This window comes from Oratosquilla oratoria, chromosome 26 (assembly GCF_046742065.1).
Source record: "Oratosquilla oratoria isolate Oo_2021 chromosome 26, ASM4674206v1, whole genome shotgun sequence".
Taxonomy (NCBI): domain Eukaryota; kingdom Metazoa; phylum Arthropoda; class Malacostraca; order Stomatopoda; family Squillidae; genus Oratosquilla; species Oratosquilla oratoria.
This window is the reverse complement of record NC_134802.1, coordinates 56,261,112-56,282,521: the sequence shown is the minus strand read 5'-3', so window position 1 is coordinate 56,282,521 and position 21,410 is coordinate 56,261,112. Positions and strand designations below refer to the sequence as shown.

Genomic DNA, 21,410 nt, shown 5'->3' with positions numbered 1-21,410 from the left:
CTAATAATGATAAACAATTACTTCGTTACTAAAATGATCATTTACATTTTCATCCTAACATTTAAAGGCAACGAGCCTCTATCATTTACAGAATTTTCTATTCATTTGGAAGATCCTGGTATATTTATACATGCATATGTAAGAGGAATTACTATGTTTATTATTTATATTAATTAATGTCACACTAATTCTAATCACTAGGTTCTCATTTTGTTCACTTTGTCCGTGTACCTTGTTTGTGTTTACAAACTAGAGACCAGTAACCTGCGAGTGTTTTAGATATTTGCGTTTTAACAGAGGAAATATGTAGAAAATAAATTAAATTCTTATCAAGAAATAATTGCAAGTGAAATCATTGTAGAGGATGGACATATTAACTGTGTTGTTAAATTGAACTGTAACTCTGTGAAGAGAGTTATCTCGAGGTTGGTGTCATATACTAGGATAGGTCATCTGTGATCTTCCACTTGATAACTTTATTTTATATTAGTAGTCCTAAGCAGAATAAGAAAAAGTAAATCATCTTACGTTAACTGGGTGTCAAACACCATGCCTAATTGCATTTCGTATCAGGATGAGTGAATTAGCAGCTGTCAGAGTGAATGATAATTGCGGGAGCTTAGAATTATTTTTTCACAATTTTTAGCAATGTTCAAAGTAATTAAGAAAACATGAAAGAGTACCATGTCACTTGGGTTTGGTAAATTTAGACGAGGATAGCACTGTTTAAAATTATGATAGTAGTGTTGCTGTGTTAGCAGTTCCTTAAAACAAAATTCAAACATGACTCCAGAAAACGGGAAGAGAACTTTAAAAGTATGCACTCATGTGCACAAATATCTTTCCACTGCAGCAACTGACTCTGTTATTACTAAGGAAATGCACACATGTAATATATCCAGAGCTGGACGTGTTAATGCTGGACAGGTAGTGCATTACTGTCAATATAATATATATGTTACCAATAAATCTGTGGTGCATTACTGTCAATGTGTCACCAATTTCAATTTCCCTTAGACTGATTTTGATGGAAAAAAATTAAATGGAGAAGTATTTACTTCTTAAAAATATTTTCAATAAAATAATACCTAAACTTCAACATTAATATTTCCTATTCTAAAACAGAAAATAGTTAGAGCTGGAAACTTGCATTACTGTGTTACTAATGCACCACCTATCCGGCAGTAACACACCCAGCTCTGGATACATCAATACAAAATTAAGTATTGGCTTGGTAAATTTAAGTACATTAGCATTATATCTGTTTGTCTTGGCACAAATCAGTAAAAAAAAAAAAAAAATCTTTGCTAAAAGCAAAACATCATGTAAGTGTATCATTACCAAATAGAGCTACAATGCAAGCTTCAAGGTGCCATGTTTGTGTAGTCTGTCCAGTCCTGTGTAATCATATCATTCCCTGATGACCTCTGCAGATGCTAAATGCATACCCCATAAGAGAGTAGGGTAGGTTAGACTAGACCAATTTATTGATCCTGTTTGTTCCTCTTCCAAAACAAACAAAAGCAATCCTGGAGTCTCGAAGCTCCCCAACATCCAAGTTGTCAATATTATATCACTTTTAACAATGTTTTTGTTATTGATCTGTGCCAACGTTTGAGCCAAAAAAGCTTATATTGATGTATTTTGATTTACAAAAGTAATATTTAATTTTCCAGTGCAACAATTTAGCTGTGCACTTCTTTAGATTTACCTTGACACTCTCTAGTCGACTTACAATGTATCACTCTTACCAATACAAAACAATGCACCAGAAACTGGACTGACTGCTTATACACATCTAAACCCAGAGACAAGTGTCTCTGGGAATTAGTAAATCAGAACTGATTTGTCATAAAATGAAGCATAATTTAGTCTAATAGGAATGTTGTTTGATCATTTTTATGTAAAACATTTCAAAATAAAAATAAAAGTACAATTTGTCACGAAACTGAGAATCTTCTTGTGTTGTGCTGTGCTTTTAAAAGACATATTGTCAAAATAATTTAATAGGAGTGTTGTTTGATAATTTTTGTGCAAGACATTTCAGAAAGAAAACACCTGCAAATGGAGGTGGAGGGGTTCATGTATTTTGAAATTGGGTATCAAGGAGATAATTCTCCACATACTCCCAGAAATTAACCCAATAGAGAAATCATTCCCAAGACAAGCAAGAATTGCACTGAGATGCCTATGTTTAAGTCATCATTCTGCAACCAAGACAAAATTGGTTTTATGGCAGACTCTTGAGTGCCCTAGAAGGAACCACCACACAGAAAACACAGAACATATTATACTACGGCACGCTATTGTGCACTCATTGACTTCAGATACCTTCACAAAATATTTTTCTGAGTGATTTATAGTGTGAATTGTTGGATGGGTCCAATTTCTTGGGTGACCATGGTTTTCCATCAAGAGAGAACCAGGGCAGTGGATTGATAGGTACACACTAGGAAAACTGATCAACAGAGACTACTCTCCTCTTCTTCTTATTATTTTTACCATGTTAAAGTTGTTAAGAATGATTAAGTGTTGGCATAATATTAAATTTGGTGTATTTTCTATGACTTATTGGTATAATAATTATATATTTAAAAAAACAGATGGATGATAAACGGTATGCCCAGCTGCCTATGGAGAGCATAGTAACATGGGCAGAAGGTTGCGGCGTAGCTGACCTTCCTCATGAAACAGCCAAAGCCCTTGCAGCAGATGCCACCTATCGTTTACGAGAGCTTCTTCACGTAAGTTTGATTGATTCCTCCAATCTAATGGTGCTCTGTATAGATTTTCTTGAGGCTAATGTCAGATAGATTTATTGGCTGAGGGGCAAATGTGGATATCACTGGGTCATAAGGATGCATAGTTGCTTAAATCATGTATTTGGACCATGTGTGTGTATGCATTGTATATCACTATTTGTTTCATAACTAGTAAATTTTGAATCATACCTGAAAGTCATTTTATATTTAATGATTTATAGGTATGCAGTCAGTTCATGAGGCATTGTAAAAGAAGGAGACTCACTCCAGATGATGTTAATCGTGCCTTAAAATGGATGGATGTTGGCAGTGTCTTTGGGTATGTATTAACTCCTTCCATATGATAAAGCCTACATAGGCATCATGAGGCATGAGTGTGTAAATAAGGATACCAGCATTGAATGTCTTGATTACAGTGAGACCTCTCATTAACGGACGTTAATTAGCTGCGTTTGCGGTGTTTTCGCTGTGTTTTTGGTGTTTTGGAGTGGTTTTTGGGTGGCATAGTGATTGCATGTACTAAACAACAGCACCAAAAACACTGCAAACGCAGCTAATTAACGTCCGTTAATGAGAGGTCTCACAGTATATCTATTCTGTAGTTGTAGTTGAGTGACTCCCGTATTCTGTAAATGACTTGATCACATTTTCTGTGGTGATTAATATTCAGAGTGAAAGAGAATGAGTTATACAGCTGTAACTTTATATTTTAGAATGTAAGTTTTGTGATGCATCATCGAATCATTGTACATCAGGCAGCTGATGCTGCCTGTGAGAATTTGGCTTGTATTGAAGAGGTTAAAATGCTGGAATTCATTAGTTCAGTTGCTTATCTATTAGTTTTTTGTACTATGATTATATTAAATCTCAAAGATCGATCTAGGAATGCTGTAGTGAGAGCATGCCTTAAAGTTTTATTTAGTCTCCTATAATGCCACATGGGGAACACAGTGGCTGTATTCTTGTTTGCCAACACAGAGGGTGTTACCAAAAAAGTACTGCTTTCAAAAATTTCTTAACTCCTACACAGCTACTGAACCCGTGGGGGACTTGTTTGCCTTTGTGTGGAATATCCATCTTACAACTTGGTTGAGGTGCTGCAAACAGTACTTTTTAGCAATTTGGAATTCAAAGCCTAATGGTGAATTCATGCTTAATGCTGTTTGAGCTAGGCTATCTACATAGGTCACATGACTGAAATTGCTTGGGGTTGTTCAAACTGAATGTAATCTTGTATAATTGCATCCACTCTGAAAACTTCAGTAAATATAGCACAAGCAATTTGACAGCCATGTGGCTCGCATAGATAGCTTAGCTCACATAGCACCCAGTTTGAATTTGCCTTTATCCATGGTTCTTTTCTTACTGAGAATCTTCAGCTTCTCTGTCCCCCACAATATTTTGTCTCTATCATTGTTTTCAATCATTATTCTTCTGAACTTGGGTATATGTTTCCCCTTCTTATGAAGCCACATAACATTACATTTTCTGAGATCCCTCACCCCTTTTGCATATCCTTCCATGAAAATGAAAGGAGTAGACTAGTATAAAAAGTATATGAGGCAGGTGTGGAATGAAGAGAAACAAAAACTTCATGGAGGAAAAGTATGAAACGGTACACAAAAATTGTATTTTGTTGCTTATAACCAGTGTTTCCTCCTATGGTGACAATATCGTTCATAAGAGATGAGGTCATAGAAATGATTAAGGAGAGATTAAAGGATGGTGACAGGAAGGAAAAATAGTGAAAAGTAAAACTGATCATCATTGTTATTTGAATTAAGATAAGTCTCTAATCATTCAAGAATGTTGCATGATTGGTTTGTAAGGGTCTTACTGAAGTACTTAAAGTATTGATTGCATAAACAATTTGCAGTCAATATCCAATACATGAAATATATCCTCATTAATTTTGGTCAATATTTTGCATGGGGAAGAACAATTTTCATTATTTCATCTTTGTTAAAGTAATAAAGATGTCATAGGTACTCCGGAAGTGAACCAGTGGAATGGCAATACATACCTGAAGTTGGAGTCCACATAACACATGATCCACCCGTCAATCTGGCCAGTACGGCTCTTAGTGGAGACATCTTTCACCAACCTGGGAGTGCCTTCGTTAGAGGTATGTATAAACTCAGCATTAAGTCTTTGTTATATTGTAATGAGAGAAGTATGAGGGGTGAGAGATAAAAGAGAAACAGGAGTAGAGAAAGAATGGGTATGTTTGTAGGAAGAAGTGCTAAAGAGCACATAGATGGTATGTGATGAGGAGAATGGGAAGGAGCAGAAGGAGAGGCAGTGAATAGTGGGATGAGGAAGTGAAGGTGATGGTGGTGAAGATGAAGAGATCATATGAAGATTTGTTGCAAAGTTGAATCATGGAAGCATACGAGAGGCAAATAAGAAAGAGAATAGAAGCAAAATGTAAGTTGAGGAAGACAAAGAGGAGAGAAGATATGAAGTTGGTAGGTGTTTGACAAAACTTTAAGAAGAATAAAAAGGTGAAAGTTAATGTGAGCTAAAGGAAGGTGATGAGATGTTCAAGAGATAAGATTAGTGGTTAGTTGGAAACAAGTTTAAAAGATGGGAGGTTTAATGAAGTGGAGTGCTTAGGTATAAGGGGTTACATGTAGCAGGGAATGGAGGAACAGGGGTCAGAGGTAAATTACAAAGTAAAGGAAGCAAGTAAATGTTTTTAGGAATGAAAATTGTCATGAGAAATAGGTATCTGGGGATGAATACAAAGTGAAGTCTATGAGGGAATGATTGTGCCCATAACTTGGAATTTGAAGGAGGCAGAAAAGAAGAACCTAAATGTATTTGAGGTGAAGTGTTTAAGAAGTATGGTGGGGGTTATGAGAGTGGGTAGGGTGAGAAATGTGTAGGTGAGGCAGAGAGCAAGGACGGAAATGTAACTGGTATGTAAGGTTGATCAGAGATGGTGTGGTCATATGGAAAGAATGCATGAAGAAAGAGTTATCAGAAAGAGTGTGAAAAGCAGAAGTGGATGGAGTAAACTTGAAGGGGAGACCAAGATTAAGGTGGATGTACATCACCTGGCATTAAAACAGTACCAGCACAAAATTGGCCCGGCAGCAGACTCCAATTGCCTCAGATGCAGCCTCCACGCTGAAGACATAATGTACACTATATTTAATTAAACTGCCTACATTGACCTCCTCCAGAATGCAACACAATATTTCTTCTTTGAGTAACTTATGGTCTGAACTGGTGGCTGTGTGCAGTTTCCTGAGGACTGTGGGTTGTCTGCATGAGTGAATCAGGACAATGGAATGATTAATTGAACCATGTTACCATGAAAGAATATTGATATGTTAATAACCTCAAATCAGAAAAAAAATACCAGTACATGTCTAGTCTTACTAATATTTTCATGGTTAAGTGTTGCCTAGCAGTATGTACTCTACTCATATGTATCAATTTCTCTTATTTTGACCAGGTGAATGGGTGCATGTCAGTGGACACTCTATGATAAAGGGAGAGGGAGGCTGTGAGAGTGTCCCCAGCCCTTTGGCCCTTGCACCAGAACTTCATCAGTATTATCAAACTTTAATGAAGGTTATTGTTGGACCATCCAATGATCTCTTTAAGGTATGGACCCAACATATGTCACTTTCATATGCCATTTTAGTATATGTATTTCTTGTAATTTATAAGATGCAGGGATGACCTGTCATCCAGCAGGTGCCAAGATAAGAGGGAAGGAAGAGGGTGGAAGGGAGTAGAGTGTGATAGGGATGGAATGAGTGGGAGTGGGTTTTATGCCTTTGTTTTTTGGCTACCTCCCTTGTAAGGGGGAAAAATCCTTTGGTATATGTATGTATGTAATTTATTTTGTTTTGGATGAGGGTACAAGGTTGGATGGGAGAGAAGCTGGAGGAAATGGAGAGTATTAAGTATTTGGGGTCACATGTGGCAGTGAATGGAGGAGTGGGTGTGGAGGTGGTTTGTAGAAGAAAGGACAAATGAATAGAGGAAGGAAGTGAATGGATGAAAAGATGATATAGCCCGAGGGGATTTTCTTCTAATCGGCTTTGTAAATACACTCCACTTCCCTCCACCTTCCCTCTTATTTTAGCACCTCCTAGATGACAGGTCATCCCAGCACCTTGTCCACTGCCCTGGGTCAGAGGCAGTGTTGCAAGTCACAGCACATCCACAGCAAGGCTGCAGCATTAAATCAGCGACCTCTCCGTCCCCCCATGCATAAAAGGAGAACATACATACATACATACATATACTAAGGCTTTTTCCCTCTTCCAAGGGAGGTAGCCAAAAAGGGAAAGGCATAAAAACTTCCCACCCATTTCATCCCTAAATACACTCCACACCCCTCCCACCCTCCCTCTCATCTGAGCACCTCCTGGATGAAGGAGAAGACGGGGAGAAATCCCTTCGGGCTGCGTCAAATTTTGCTCACACATACTACCTCACCCCCATCCCCCCACCCATTCCACCTCGTGCATCACAACATCATCCGTATACAACCATTCTCCATTCACCCGTCTTCTATCCTCTCCCGTCCTTCCTCAACCGACATTCCCCTCTTCCCCAAAGCCCCCTTCACCCCATCCATCCATCTCATCCTAGGACGTCCCCTCATGTTCACTCCCTCCACATCTCCCTTCCATACCTCTTTTACTAGTCTTTCTTCACTCATTCTTTCCATGTGTCCAAACCATCCTAATACTCTTTCATCAACCCTATCTCCCAACTCCCTTTCCACCCCTGTTCTCCTCCTCACCTCATTTCTCACTCTATCTAGCCCAGTAACCCCCATCATGCTTCTCAGACACCTCATCTCAAACACATTCAAACTCCTTCTCTCTTCCTCTCTTATTCATGTTTCTGCCCCATACAGTGCTGTTGGCACAATCACTCCTTCATACAGTCTCCTCTTAGCATCCATTCCCAAATGTCTATTCCTCATTACACTTTTTAATCCACCAAGGCATTTACTCACTTCTCTCAATCTACATTCTACCTCCACCTCCACTCCACCTTTTCCTGCCACATTTGCACCCAAGTATCTAAAACTATCCACTTCCTCCAGTCGCTCCCTTTAATGCTCACTTCCAGTCTACTGCCACTTTCACCCTTTGTACATATCATCACCTTACTTTTACCCACATTTATCTTCAACTTTCTTCTTTCACACACTCTCCCAAACTCTGTCACCAACTTCCTCAATCCCTCCTCCAATCCTGCCACAAGCGCAGTGTCATCCGCAAACAACAGTTGGTTCACCTCCCACTTTTCTCCATTTTCTTTAACCATCTCCAATCCCTGACCCACCACCCTTCCATTTACCTGTTACACCACCCCATCCATATACAAATTGAACAGCCAGGGCAATATAACGCATCCCTGACGAAGTCCCACCTTTACCTTGAACGACTCACTCTCTCCATTTCTAATCCTGACACATGCTCTACTGCTCTCGTAAAAACTCTTGACAGGTCCTAGAAGCTGACCCACCACCCTTGCATTTACCTCTCGCACCACCCCATCCATATACAAGTTGAACAGCCCTGACATCTTGACAGCTCCTAGAAGCTTTCCTCCTATCCTGTATATCCACAAAGCCTCCCACAGTGCCATCCTGTCTACCCTGTCGTAAGCCTTTTCCAGATCCATAAAAGCCAAAAAAACATCCTTCCCCTTTCCTATAGCTTTCTCACATATCTATCTTACCACAAAGATCTGATCTACACAACCTCTACTCGTCCTAAATCCACACTGTTCCTCACCAATTACTCCCTCTGTTCCTCTCCTAATCCTCTCAATCAAGATCCTCCCATAAGCCTTCCCAACTACACTTAACAAGCTAATCCCTCTGAAACTACTACACCCACACTTGTCCCCTTTTCCCTTGTAAAGTGGAACTATACAGGCACTCCTCCAGTCCTCCGGTACTCTACCCTCTCTCCAGCAAACATTAAATAACCTCACCAGCCAGTCCACCATCACTGTACCTCCTTTTTTTTAGACATTCTGCATGGCATCCATCCAGACCAGGTGCTGTACCTGCTTTCATCATCTTAACAACTGCCTTCACTTCATCCTTCCTTATTTCTCCTCCATTTTCCTCACTCATCACAGTCATTTTCTTAGCATTTCCCACTGCAACTATCTTTCCCTCCCTATCCTCCTTCACATTTAGCAACTCCCTAAAATATTCTGCCTATCTTCCCCTTACTGCCTTCTCTTCCATTATCATCTCTCCATCTGCACCTTTTACCTTTACTTCTCTACTTGATTCGCCTCCTCTTCCTCTCTTAATTTCTTTCCAAATCATCTTTTTATTACTTTCAAAATTTTCTGTCTTACTCTTACCCCATTTCACATCTGCTCTCCTCTTTGCCTCTTTTACCTTGTGCTTTACTTCTCTTTTCTTTTCTTTGTACCTCTCATATGACTCCCTCATCCTATTTTGTAACCAATCTGTGAAAGCTCGCTTCTTCTCTTCTACAACCTTCTTTGTTTCCTCATCCTACCATTCACTACCCTTCCTTCTATTTCCTCCTGTCCTTCTTGTTCCACACACCATCTTTGCACATTTTGTGACTCCCTCCTTGAACCATCCCCATTCCTCCTCCACTCCTAGCTCTACTCTATCCTTCAATCCCTCCCACTCCTCCTTCAGCTTCTTCTTGTACTCCTTCTCCTTTTCCTTTTCATTTAAAGAGTTCACTCTAAGCACCTCCCTACCTTTTGTCCTTTTTCTCTTTCTCCATCTATCCTCCACTCTCAACTTACCTTCCACCAAAAAATGATCTGATATTCCCCCACCCTCTCCCCTTAGCACATGTACATCAATAACTCTTTATATTATTATTAACTCCTTTATATTGTTATTAACTCCTTTATATTATTATTAACTCCTAAACTCATTATATTATTATTGTTAATATTATTATTATTATCATCATTATGTTTAATGATATATCTATATTATTTTTAACTCCTTAACTCATTATATTATTATTGTTAATTTAAGAACAAACTTGATCTTGCGAGATACAAAAACAGGTCATCATGAGCATAGCTCCCCTTCCCGTATAATACAACTAGGTAAATGCAACTAGGTAAATACACCCATCTAAGAAAAAATATCCATTGTCCCTCTCATTTTAGTTCCTTGTGGATGAAGTGGCCGAGCTGTAGATATGTCTTCTGTCCATCTTCTAAACATGTTAATGTGGAACTGTAAGGATATGATGCTTAATCTCTGGACTAGGTTCAAGATCTCTTGTAATTTTGTATTTCTTCCATCTTTTCACACAAGAGCTTACAACAGGCAACTGCTCCTCTCTCCTTAATACTGTGAGCTTTTACAACATGATAATTATCCAACATTTCTTCCCAGAGGGACCAGTAAAAGGGCCTGAAGATTATTACAAGCTGCTCTTGGGGCTGCAAGTTTCCAGTGAACGAAACTCAAGGCAACAATTTTTGTTGTCTTTGTACAAACTTGTTTCTACTTTCAGTTTCCCAGACGTGTTTTCTCTTCCAGTTAATATATTTTCTCATATATTTTATATTTCTTGTCCAGGTTATGCAAGATGATCTAGCTTGCAACCCATCTCTGGGTCCTTTAGTGGGTGCCCTCGTTGGTGGGATCCAGCGTGGAGTCCAACGAGCACGTCAGAAACCTTTCATCTTGAGACGTCTTCTGCTTGTTATTCGAGCTCTACTCAGAAATCCAAATATTCACCTTGGACCCCAGAAATATGTAAGCTGCTCAATGGTTTAGTGGTAGATAGTATGTAGGAAATATTGCATTGTTGTGATGGATTTATGGGATTCAGAGTTCTTATATGGAATTTTGCTGAAATTTTTTAATTTGTTGGTCCATAAGGAGGGTTTTAGTTTCCTTATCATAGATGTATGGTTGTTATTTTGATACAGTGTGCTTCTTGAGGCTTAATTTTTTCACTGTACTGTTTTTACTTGTATTTTTGATCTGGAGAACCAGACTGGATAGATAATTGTGACTCGTGTGAACATAAATGATTCAGGAGCTTAATTAAAAAATATTATTTTAACCTAGTGTCAACAAATGTCTGCTTTATACACTTAGGTCTCTTAATTCAACACTCACCAACCCCCACTTGTGCAGACATTTGGGCCCAGAACATAAACCCACTTTGGAAATTGGCCGAGGACATAAAACACCACTAATTCCTGAAGTGGGTTTATGCCCTGGGCACAAACATCAGCACAAGTGGCGGTTGGTGAGTGTTGGATTAAGAGATGTGGGTGTACAATGTTCTGGGCACAATCACCCCTTTATACAATCTTCTCTTTGCATTCAACCATGGATACCTATCCCTCACGATACTTTTCATTCCCCCCAGACATTTACTTGTTTCCCTTACTCAATAATTTACCTTCACCCCAACTCCTACATTCCTTGCAGTGAGTTGGAGGTAAATTTTAAAGGATAGAGGCTGGAGGAAGTGAAAAAGTTTTGTGTTTCTGTCTTGGTATGGTTAGTGTGGGATTGTGTAATAGGAGGTGTTCTGTGTCCTCTATGTAATGGAGGGATCTCGGGTAGTTAGTTTTTATGGTGCTGGATGGTAACCTAAATGTAGTTATGCAAATGAGTTCTTGCTTCTATTCTACAGATTCATGACATGATGAACGCATTGATATATTGCATCGTGACTGAAAGGAAGTCAGCAAGTGACACACAGATGATACGTAGTCTTGCTTCTTGTATATTACTTCAGGTGAGTACAAGTGCTTTTTATTTTTATTCATTCAATTGGCTCATTGATATTTAATGAGTTAGGTTTTGATTGATTAATTTGTTTACTTATATACTTATCTTTATTTATTAATTTTTATCATTATTTTACTTATTCATTTTTACGTTACTATCATTGGGGATGGGAGCTCGCTGGGTGAGCTGGTTAGGGTGTCACTACTAGCAACGAAGATCGAGGGAATGGCGGTTCGAATCCTGCCACTGGCGAAGTTGAACCAAGGGCATGGTTCATTGAATTCCACGCTACAAAGTCCTCTGTGAGGGGTACCACCCTAGCCTTCCAATAGGAGGGAGTTTGTGACATTAAACCATATCATCATCATTGGGGACGGAGAGTGGGGGGTTGCATATTAAAAAAGCTTTGCTGTGGATGTGCTGTGTCTTGCTGCATTGCTTCTGACCCAGGGTGATGATCAAGATGTGGGGATGAACCTGTCTTCCAGGAGGAGTCAAGAGGGAGGGAGGGGTGGAATGGGTGAGAGTGGAATTATCCCTTTTTGACTTGTAAGGGGGAAAAAACCCTTGGTATATGTATGTACATTGCTATCAACATAATCTTTAGGTTTGGTATTTATTCATGGAGAAAAATGGAAGGTAAGTCAGTTGTTGTTTGCTGACAACACTGCACTTGTGGCAGGGTCAGAGGGGGGATTAACCACTTCGGTACGATGACGCCTATGTAGACGTCACGAGGTGTGAGTGGGTACACAAGGATGCCAGTGTCGGTGTCTTGATTATATATTTTTTTTGTAGTTGTACAAGAGTTAGCCCTGGATTGTCTGAACTGGTTTAACCTCTTCACTCCAGGGCACATCACACATCTGGCAGCATTAGCTGCCCGACATGCGATGTTGCGTCATAATAATCGCATTATAAAAAATAAAGTCAGTGCTCAATCGTTCGTTCTCTTTCACCCGTGTATTTTGATAACCATAGAAAACTGATGAAGCCAGTTTAGAGAGAATGAAATTTACGTAGGTACGACTACAATAAATATAATCAAGATGGCGACGTCGGCAACATCGAGTACCCATTTGCTCCTCATACCGCCTACGTAGGCGTCACTGTATGGAAGTGGTTAATCAAGTTTTCTGTGTTTATCATTACTCACAGTAAAAGAGAACAAGTAATACAGCAGTGACTTTATATTTTATAATGTGAGTAGTGTGATGCATCATACATATGGCAGCCGAAGCTGCACACAAGAATTTGACTTGTACTGAAGTGGTTAAGGGAATTAGTGACAGACTTTGGGAAAGTATGCAACAGGAGAAAGTTGAAGGTACATACATACATATACCAAGGCTTTTTCCCCCTTCCAAGGGAGGTAGCCAAAAAGGGAAAGGCATAAAAACACTCCCACCCATTTCATCCCTAAATACACTCCACACCCCTCCCGCCCTTCCTCTCATCTGAGCACCTCCTGGATGACGGGTCATCCCTGCACCCTGCCCACCGCCCTGGGTCAGAAGCAGTGTCGCAAGACACAGTACATCCACAGCAAGGCCGCTTCATTTAATCGGCGACCCCCCCTCTCCGTCCCCCTTTGCATATAAGGCGAGGACGGGGAGAAATCCCTTCGGGCTGCGTCAAAATTTACTCACACATACTACCCCACCCCCCACCCCCCCGCCCATTCCTCCTCATGCAGTCACAACATCATCCATATACAACCATTCTCCACTCACCTCTGTCTTCCGTCCTCTCCCTTTCTTCCTCAACAGACATTCCCCTCTTCCCCAAAGCCCCCTTCACCCCATCCATCCACCTCATCCTAGGACATCCCCTCATGTTCACTCCCTCCACATCTGCCTTCCATACCTCTTTTACTAGTTTTTCTTCACTCATTCTTTCCATGTGTCCAAACCATCCTAATATTCTTTCATCAACCCTATCTCCCTGCTCCTTTTTCACCCCTGTTCTCCTCCTCACCTCCTCATTTCTCACTCTATCCAGCCTAGTAACCCCCACCATACTTCTCAGACACCTCATCTCAAACACATTCAAACTCCTTCTCTCTTCTTCTCTTATGTTCCACGTTTCTGCCCCATACAGTGCTGTTGGCACAATCACTCCTTCATAAAGTTGAAGGTAAATGTATGTAAAAATAAGGGGTGGTTGAATATGTTTTTATTATTATTTTCTTATGTGAGTATGTGCATTGTGTCAGCCACTCTCCATATAAGGAGGACAGGACCTTTGATGTAAACTGACTTTTGTCTCCATTTTGGATTTCTGCGGTAGGTTGTAGCCCGTGACCCAAATAGCGGAACTGTTTGGGAGACTGCCGTGTCCACGTTGGGTGAGGTATTGGCAGGAGGGTCTTCTCGTCCTTGGGGCCAACACGTAGGAGCTTTGGCAGGTCTCCTGACTCTCGGGGCTTCGGCTCTCCATCGAGCTGTAATACCCATTATTCGTAACTACCACACTCGTCTTGCCCATGCTCTTGGCCATCCTCCTACCAATCAGAAGGATGTCTTGGATATTCATACTGCATATGGACTTTTGTTGGTAAGTATACGTAAAACTTTTTTGAGGGGAGTTAATTTTAGTATTAAATGTTAACTGTTAAAGCCACATGTTGTATAAGGATAATTATGATTTAGTCAGCTAAAGTCTTTGGCTATCTCCCTTGTAAGGGGGAAAAAGTTGTTGTTGTATTGCATGTATGAATTAGTTAACAGCATAAGATTTTACTGGTGAGTACAGTTTAGTCTTTAATTTTGTCAAGTAAATATAAATTGATATCGCCCATTTTAATGTTAAGAAGACTAATAGAAACTGGAATTGCCGCTGAAACCATAACACCAGACCAAAAGCTATAACTATGAAACAGTTTTCATTGCCACAATACTGAATGTAATTCTCCATATTCTTGTGAAATATTAGATGTACGACACAGTACCATGGCTCATTATATGAATTTATATGGCTAAAACATACAGTTTTATTTACCTGTGGAGTATATCCTAGTCTGGGTGCCTGCTTGTGGTTGTCCTACAAAATCAGAGCTACCTATTTTCCAAACCTGTCAAACCCACTCACCTTCATCAGGTGGTGCCACTTGGGTCTCCAAACTGGACCCAAGGTCTCCATTCATCAGCTTCAGCTGTATTTCATACACCTTTTAACACATTGAGAGATGGAAATGCAGTTGCCCCCATCTTCCTGGTATTTTCACCAGTGACATAGAAATATGTGGGAGTTGCTCATTGCCCTTGCTTAGCTAAGATTCATTCTGGAGCCAAATATGATACAAACAACCTTCAATAGTTTGGCCTTAGTGATTTTCAGCTTGGTGTGAATGAAAATTCTTCTTTATATTTTGACAAGACTGCTTGTACAGTTTTTATGTAATTTTGTTGGATGGATTATTGATTTTTTTATTTATTCTTTATTTTCAGGCTGGTATGGTAAACATAATGGCAACACTTCTACGAAACTTACCTGATGTCATAGAAATATCGTTTGAGAGAAAAATAGATATTGAATCCACTAAGGGAACAATAAGAAAACCTCGTAGTTCAAAAGATAGGTTTGCCAAGAGAGTTTGTGAAATCTACAGCCTTGGGGCAGAAATGTTTGGTGATATGTTTGTCCTTCAGGTTCCCAGAGTTTACCTCTGTCGACAGTTGGAACAACCAGAGTTCCTCCAGTCTTCTGTGTATAGAGATGCAGCCGTCACAGGGGAAACTTTATTGGCGCAGCTGATGAATCCCAAAAATAACAAACAAATTAAAGGTCAGAGAAAGTCATCTATGTGGTCATCAGTGCGATCCAGCAGAGTTTCTCATCCATCTCAAGTTTTTGAAAATTATAAACCCATCCAACCACGTGTCACCCAACAGCCCATCCAGATAAATGTACGAGGGTTTCCGACACGAACTCTCGAGCAACTGAACAGGAGCAAAACCTTATTGCCCACTGTTATACCACATCCTCACCGACCCCTCCTAGTCGGCATAGCAAGATCCCATCCGAGGACGGGCCGCATGCCCCACGCCACTTACACATGGCCGTTGAAGCCCAAATTGCAACCAGGTTATACCTTGCAATACCTCATACTCTGAGTATAAGTAGGGACATCAGCAGTGTGTCAAGAATCTGAAATACGTTTTGAAACCTACAGAAAGAATCATTGGTTATGAATCATGATTCTGTTTCAGATACTCAAAAGTACAACAAGGGTTATTGATCATAAGTAAGGATTTTGTGTCATATGGATTACGCAACAGTGTAAGGTGGGAAAAAAAATCACGTGGTGTTGCATATGGGACATTATCAAAAAGGAAAGGTACAAGTGTTTGTCTCTAGTGAATGTTTGATCTGTATACTGAACTGTATTTTGAATCTGTATACTGTTAAGGTGAATGCTAGAGAAGTACTTTGTGATATGAATTGCCTGTTCTACAAAGACATGGGTTTATGGAAATTATATGAAGTTACGTATTTCAGAGTTTTAATATCCTTGCAATGAGTAAATTAGGGGGGTTAAGTTTTGGTGAATTTAGCAGCCAAGTGGACTTGAGCACTGGTGTTTGAAGTGAGAAGGTAGACAGATGGTGGTTCGAGTCCTGTTAAGAGACCAAATGCAGAGCAGCAGTAAGGCAGACAAAGGTATACAATGCTGTCACCTCACAGCTTGGATAAGGGATGAAGAGTTGGGAAAATATACAATATACACCTGTTAGAGTTATAAACCTCCCCAGGCAATGATTTACCCCAGTTGTCGGCTGTAGAGTTGACGTATGCTGTTAAGTTGTAAAAACCTTTCTTTCACGGGATATATCGTACCAAAAAACCTCTTCCTACTTATAAGTGAGGTGGTCAGTCAAGGCATGACTGAATATTTTATTAATTTTTAAAATTATTCATACATACATACATATACCAAGGGCTTTTTCCCCCTTACAAGGGAGGTAGCCAAAGTCAAAAGGTATAAATCCACTCCCACCCATTTCATCCCCGCATACTCCACTCCCATTCACCACCACTCCCTCCCTCTTTTCTTGGCTCCTCCTGGATAATGGGTAGTCCCTGCATCTTGCCCACTGCCCTAGTTTAGGAGCAATGTGAATTATGCACTTAAATATTCAGTTATGCTTTACTAAGTTTCATCTTCCTTAATTTTCTATCTTATCTATCTATATACCAAGAGTTTTTTTCCCCCTTATAAGGGAGGTAGCCAAGTCAAAGGTATGTGCCTACTCCCACCCAGTCCACTCCTCACCATCACCCTTTCCTCCCTGTCATCTTAGCTCCTCATGGATGATGGGTCATACCTGTATCCCGCCCACTGCCCTGGGTCAGTAGGCAATGCAGGAAGACACAATACATCCACAGCAAGGCCAAATCACTTAATCAGTGACTCCCTCCCCCTTATTTGTTCCCTCATGCAGAAAGAGAGAAATCCATTTGGGCTGTGTCAAAATATAATTCGAACATAAACACTCCCTACCACCCCATCCCTTGCCCCTTCTTTCCATACATAACAGTATCATCTATACACAGCCACTCTCCATGCTCCTAGATTTTATAAGGGATAAGTACAAAACTTACAACACCATTAAGTAGAAAACCCACTTCCCAGATCTCTCAAGGAAGAAACTTTGGACAGTTGTTGTTGTTGTTCCCTAGACTGTCTGTCCGAGCAGTCCCGTCTCCCCAAGGAATGCCACAACCGAAACTGGGTTTTCCCACAAATCCTTTATAGAGTGTATGTTGTGTTGTTTGTGTGCATGAATGTGTATAATGCAGTCTTCCATTATGTGTTGTATGGTATGGGGTGAAGTGTTACATCCTGGGCAGCTGTTCACTTTGGACAGTTGTCTGCATTGCTTTGATGTAGGTTTGTTTCTGTATCACCGACTGAAAGAAGTAGGATGGGAGCAGCTGTTAGCTGTCAGCTCTCCATGTGTGACAAGATGAAAGAAGTACAGCTGAAGGTGATGGAGAGAGATTTTGGGCCCATTCAGGAGACGGAAGTCCTACAGGTCAGCACTGTAGGACTTCATGGATGGGTTTTGAAAATGGGAAGTTGTGCCAATAAACCTTGCAGGACCACCTATTATTGGTTCCTCATAAGGGTTTAAATGTTTTAGTAAAATTATGGTTTCACATTATTCATTATTGACTTGAGTATAGGACAGTGACGGATGAATGATTAATCTCTTCCATATGGAGGGATACCCTACTGCTTTACTCCACCTGATGCCAACAATCTTATTCCATTATATGATATTGTGATGGTTTGAGCATATGGAAAAAGTGACTAACAAAATAAGTGTGGAAGGCAGAGGTGTACAGGGGAAGACCAAGAATGGAATGGGGCCTTGAGTAAAAGGGGGAATGTCTGTTGAGTAGAGAAGGGAGAAGGCAAGAAGTGTGGGTGGAATGTTGTTGTGAATGGATGATTGACTGATATGACCCAAAGGGATGTCTTCTTGTCTGTTTTGATTACACACAAATGGGTGAGTAGGAAAGGTTGCCATGTAATGAAGCAGTAGGGGTAAATCAGCTTCAGTTGTTGAGCTCTCTTCAAAATCCATCAACACCCTCACCAACACAAGACAACAGTCCAAAGTTTCTACCCAAAGAGATCTATGGGAAGATCCAAGGAATGTTTTGAACTCCTGTGGGACTGCAGGATCCCAGTCAGTGAAACTCAAAGCAATAGTTATATTACATAACACCCTGTTTGAATTTTACTGTTAATAGATACCTTTTGAAAGAGTTACAGTGGGGGAAATCTATTAAGCCTTGCTTTACCATTACCCACGGTTTTCTACTGTAAATGTTATCATATTGCACTAATCTTACTTAGGCATTGCCTTGCCATTTTTGTTTTACTGTCAGTAAATTGCAGAGTGCAATATACGAGTTTTAGTAACCTCATTGGCACCCCACGGGTGTCTGATGGGCGTAATTGTTTCAAGCGCGTGCCATCTGGCTCGACTCAAGACACTGGTACGGTATCGGTCTTACTATTGCCAAGTACAGACCACGTTTGACAACCATGGGCGCAGCCGAGAAACGCCCGAGCTTTCCCAGAGTAGCTTTAGCTTTTGCTCTCTGGTCTGATCTTTATCTGGAACGTGTAGGTTGAGTGTGGTGGTGATGGTAGGGGAGGGGGCTGTATCCTAATAAGGGAACAGAGTGGAGACGTTGGAAGGCTTATGTCCCGTGTATGTGGTCGGGCTGTGCATTTCAGGGGGTTTGGGTCAGGTTAGGGTGAACTACATTAGATATAAGATTATTATTTTTTTATCAAGGGCAATAAAATCGCCCGGCGTCACTGAAATCGAGGAAGTTCTGGAAATTGTATTATTTGTTGGCTCCTTCAACACGCTGTCAAACTTTATAAACATTCATGCTACAACCAGGTAATTTTATGCAGTTGAGGAGTTATTCTATTCCAGCCTGTTACCATCGATCAATTTTAGACAGCCCCTCCCCCAACCCCCCACACTGGGCTTCCGCGCGCTTCACCAGCGACGACCGTTGAGATTTCGGTTACAATATTTGATTTTTCAAATGTCAAATTATCTTTCCGTCGTATGTAGCAAAGCTGAATGACGAACTAAGAGATTGTAAATATATATGAATGTTAGACATACTGTTGAGAAGTCTAGATTTCTGTAAGCGAAGTAGTTTTCTAATTATTCAAATGTAGGTTACAAGTAGGATGTGGGAGGGAAAATAGCTCAGTTTGAAAACACCTATAGAGGGCAACAGACTTCTGGCCGACGACTGGGAGGGAGAGGGAGTGAGGAGGTGGGGATGGTGTGGAATATTCGTCACTATCATCGACACAGCCTTTTTGTGAGGTCTTTTTCACTTCTTCGGGTTTATCTTTTTCGAGTCGAAAGGGAAAGAAAAATGTCAGCATCTGATTTACCAAGAGGTAGAGTAGGCTATTGGCCTGGGGCCCATGGGTAGCTGGGGGTTCCACTGAAACTAATTTATCACCCAAGAAAGGTAAGAAAATGAAATAATAACACTCGCAATATCATATATACATATATATATATCCTATCCAAAAGTTGACACTTTGACGTGGTGGATAGGCTTGTGAATCTTAATAATTACAAAAACTATGTCGATAGAGAGGAAATCTCTGCAGGGTCACCCATATCGAACAGGTTTTGTAAGAAAGGTCAGACAAAGAGCAGCTCACACACACAGTCGCAGAACCTACTGCTAAAGGAGTACAGCAAAGCGATACAATTTTACCCAAATTATTTACAGCTTGCTTGGAAGAGATTTTCAGAAGGTTGAGTTGGGAAGAGAAAGGTTTGAGGATTAATGGCGAATATTTGAACCACCTAAGATTTGTGGATGACATTATTCTTATTTCAGAAAGAACAGAAGACTTGCAAGATATGCTGAGCAATCTAAACAAGGAAAGTCTCAAAGTAGGTTTAACAATTAATAAGAGTATAACCAAAGTAATGTTCAACACGAAAATTCAAAGTAAAGAGTTCATAATCGATGGTGAGACTCTTGAAGAAGTTAAAGACTATAATTATTTAGGCCAGATGGTGAAAGTTATTAAATATCATGACAATGAAATAAAAAGACGCATTACAATTGGTTGGAAAGTGGTTCTGATTGAATTTTAGTTGTTTATATCTGTTATTGCTGAGCTGATATTCCGCTTTGATGCTTCTGATTGGCTAGCGAACCAGGCTGGGTCTACCGGACTATGATACTTACTCATTGGTCGGCTGTTGTGTGATGTCATCAGTCTCGCTCCGTCTTCCAGGGAGCAAAGGGCCTCTAAATCTGTGGTTTGTGTTTTTAAGACTGGGGGATGATTCTTTTGAGAAGAGAGCTTCAAGGATAGGCAGTCTTCTATGGTCTTGAGAATTAATGCCAGCTCTTCTGTGTTTTCTAATAGAGTGTCTCTGTTTAAAATTCTTTTGTGAGCTGAATGGTGGTGACTTTTGGAAGCTCCCGAGGAGAGGTGGTATGACAACCGGGGTGAAAGCTTCATTGCTGTAATGCCAAAATAGGTTGAGAAAAAGAGGAAGAAAAATGAGAAAAGAAGAAGAAAGAAAAAGAAGAAGAAAGAAGAAGAAGAAGAAGATGGGAGAAAAGAAGAAAAAGACAAAGGAGGAGTAGGAGAAAGAGAAGAAGGAGGAGGAGGAGGGGAAAGAGAAGGAGGAGGAGGAGAAAAAAAGAGGAAGAAGAAGAAGAAGACAAAGGAGGAAGAGGAGAAAGAGAAGGAGGAGAAAAAGAAGAAAAAGGGAGAAAAAGACAGGAGGAGAAGATGAAGAGAAGGGAGAAGTGCGTGGGGGGGGGAGTGTGCAGAAAAATAAATAAGAAAAAATAAAATAGAATAAGTCTAAATGATCTTTGATCTGTTTCGAACGGCGTCATATTTTTCGTCATTCTATTCTGAATGTTGCCGCCAGTCCATTTCAACCCCCTTCGTGGAACGCTTTCGAAAGGATAAAGCACAAGTATGCACATACAATGTATTGTAACCAAGACTGTGCTAACAATTATGCCCCATTTTTTCAGTGGCGGGTATGTAGTGGACTATAATGCAAATATTGTAACTGAATCAGGGCCCAGAAAACGGAACCCCACTACAGTAAGTGAGAAACTTAGATATACAAGAATATTCATCATTTCAATGAAACTGAACTATCCCTCTCATAGAATCGATAAACGTGAATCTCACATCAAGATGATGGGAATACAAATGAGACTTTTCTTTAATAATACATATATACCAAAAGGCATTTTCTCCCCAAATATTGGGGTTAGCCTAGTCAAAACGCACACTCAATGTTCCTTGTCGATGAAGTGTCATTATCGTTTCCTGCCACATTTCCTCCCACAAT

At 40.2% G+C, this 21,410-nt stretch overlaps 1 protein-coding gene across 2 annotated transcripts; it reads left to right on the top strand.

Moving 5' to 3' along the window:
• Positions 1 to 230: 230 nt before the first annotated feature.
• LOC143039613 (TAF6-like RNA polymerase II p300/CBP-associated factor-associated factor 65 kDa subunit 6L) lies at positions 231 to 16,008 on the top strand. 2 transcript variants are annotated; one of them, XM_076209874.1, is made up of 9 exons: positions 231 to 425; positions 2,604 to 2,744; positions 2,984 to 3,081; positions 4,748 to 4,887; positions 6,226 to 6,377; positions 10,342 to 10,521; positions 11,417 to 11,521; positions 13,804 to 14,070; positions 14,964 to 16,008. In XM_076209874.1, the coding sequence occupies exons 2-9, from the start codon at positions 2,604 to 2,606 to the stop codon at positions 15,627 to 15,629; spliced, it is 1,749 nt and encodes a 582-aa protein (XP_076065989.1). In that variant the 5' UTR covers positions 231 to 425; the 3' UTR covers positions 15,630 to 16,008. The 2 variants fall into 2 exon arrangements, with proteins under 2 accessions (XP_076065989.1, XP_076065988.1); XM_076209873.1 differs by having other exon boundaries at positions 4,739 to 4,887.
• Positions 16,009 to 21,410: the final 5,402 nt, after the last annotated feature.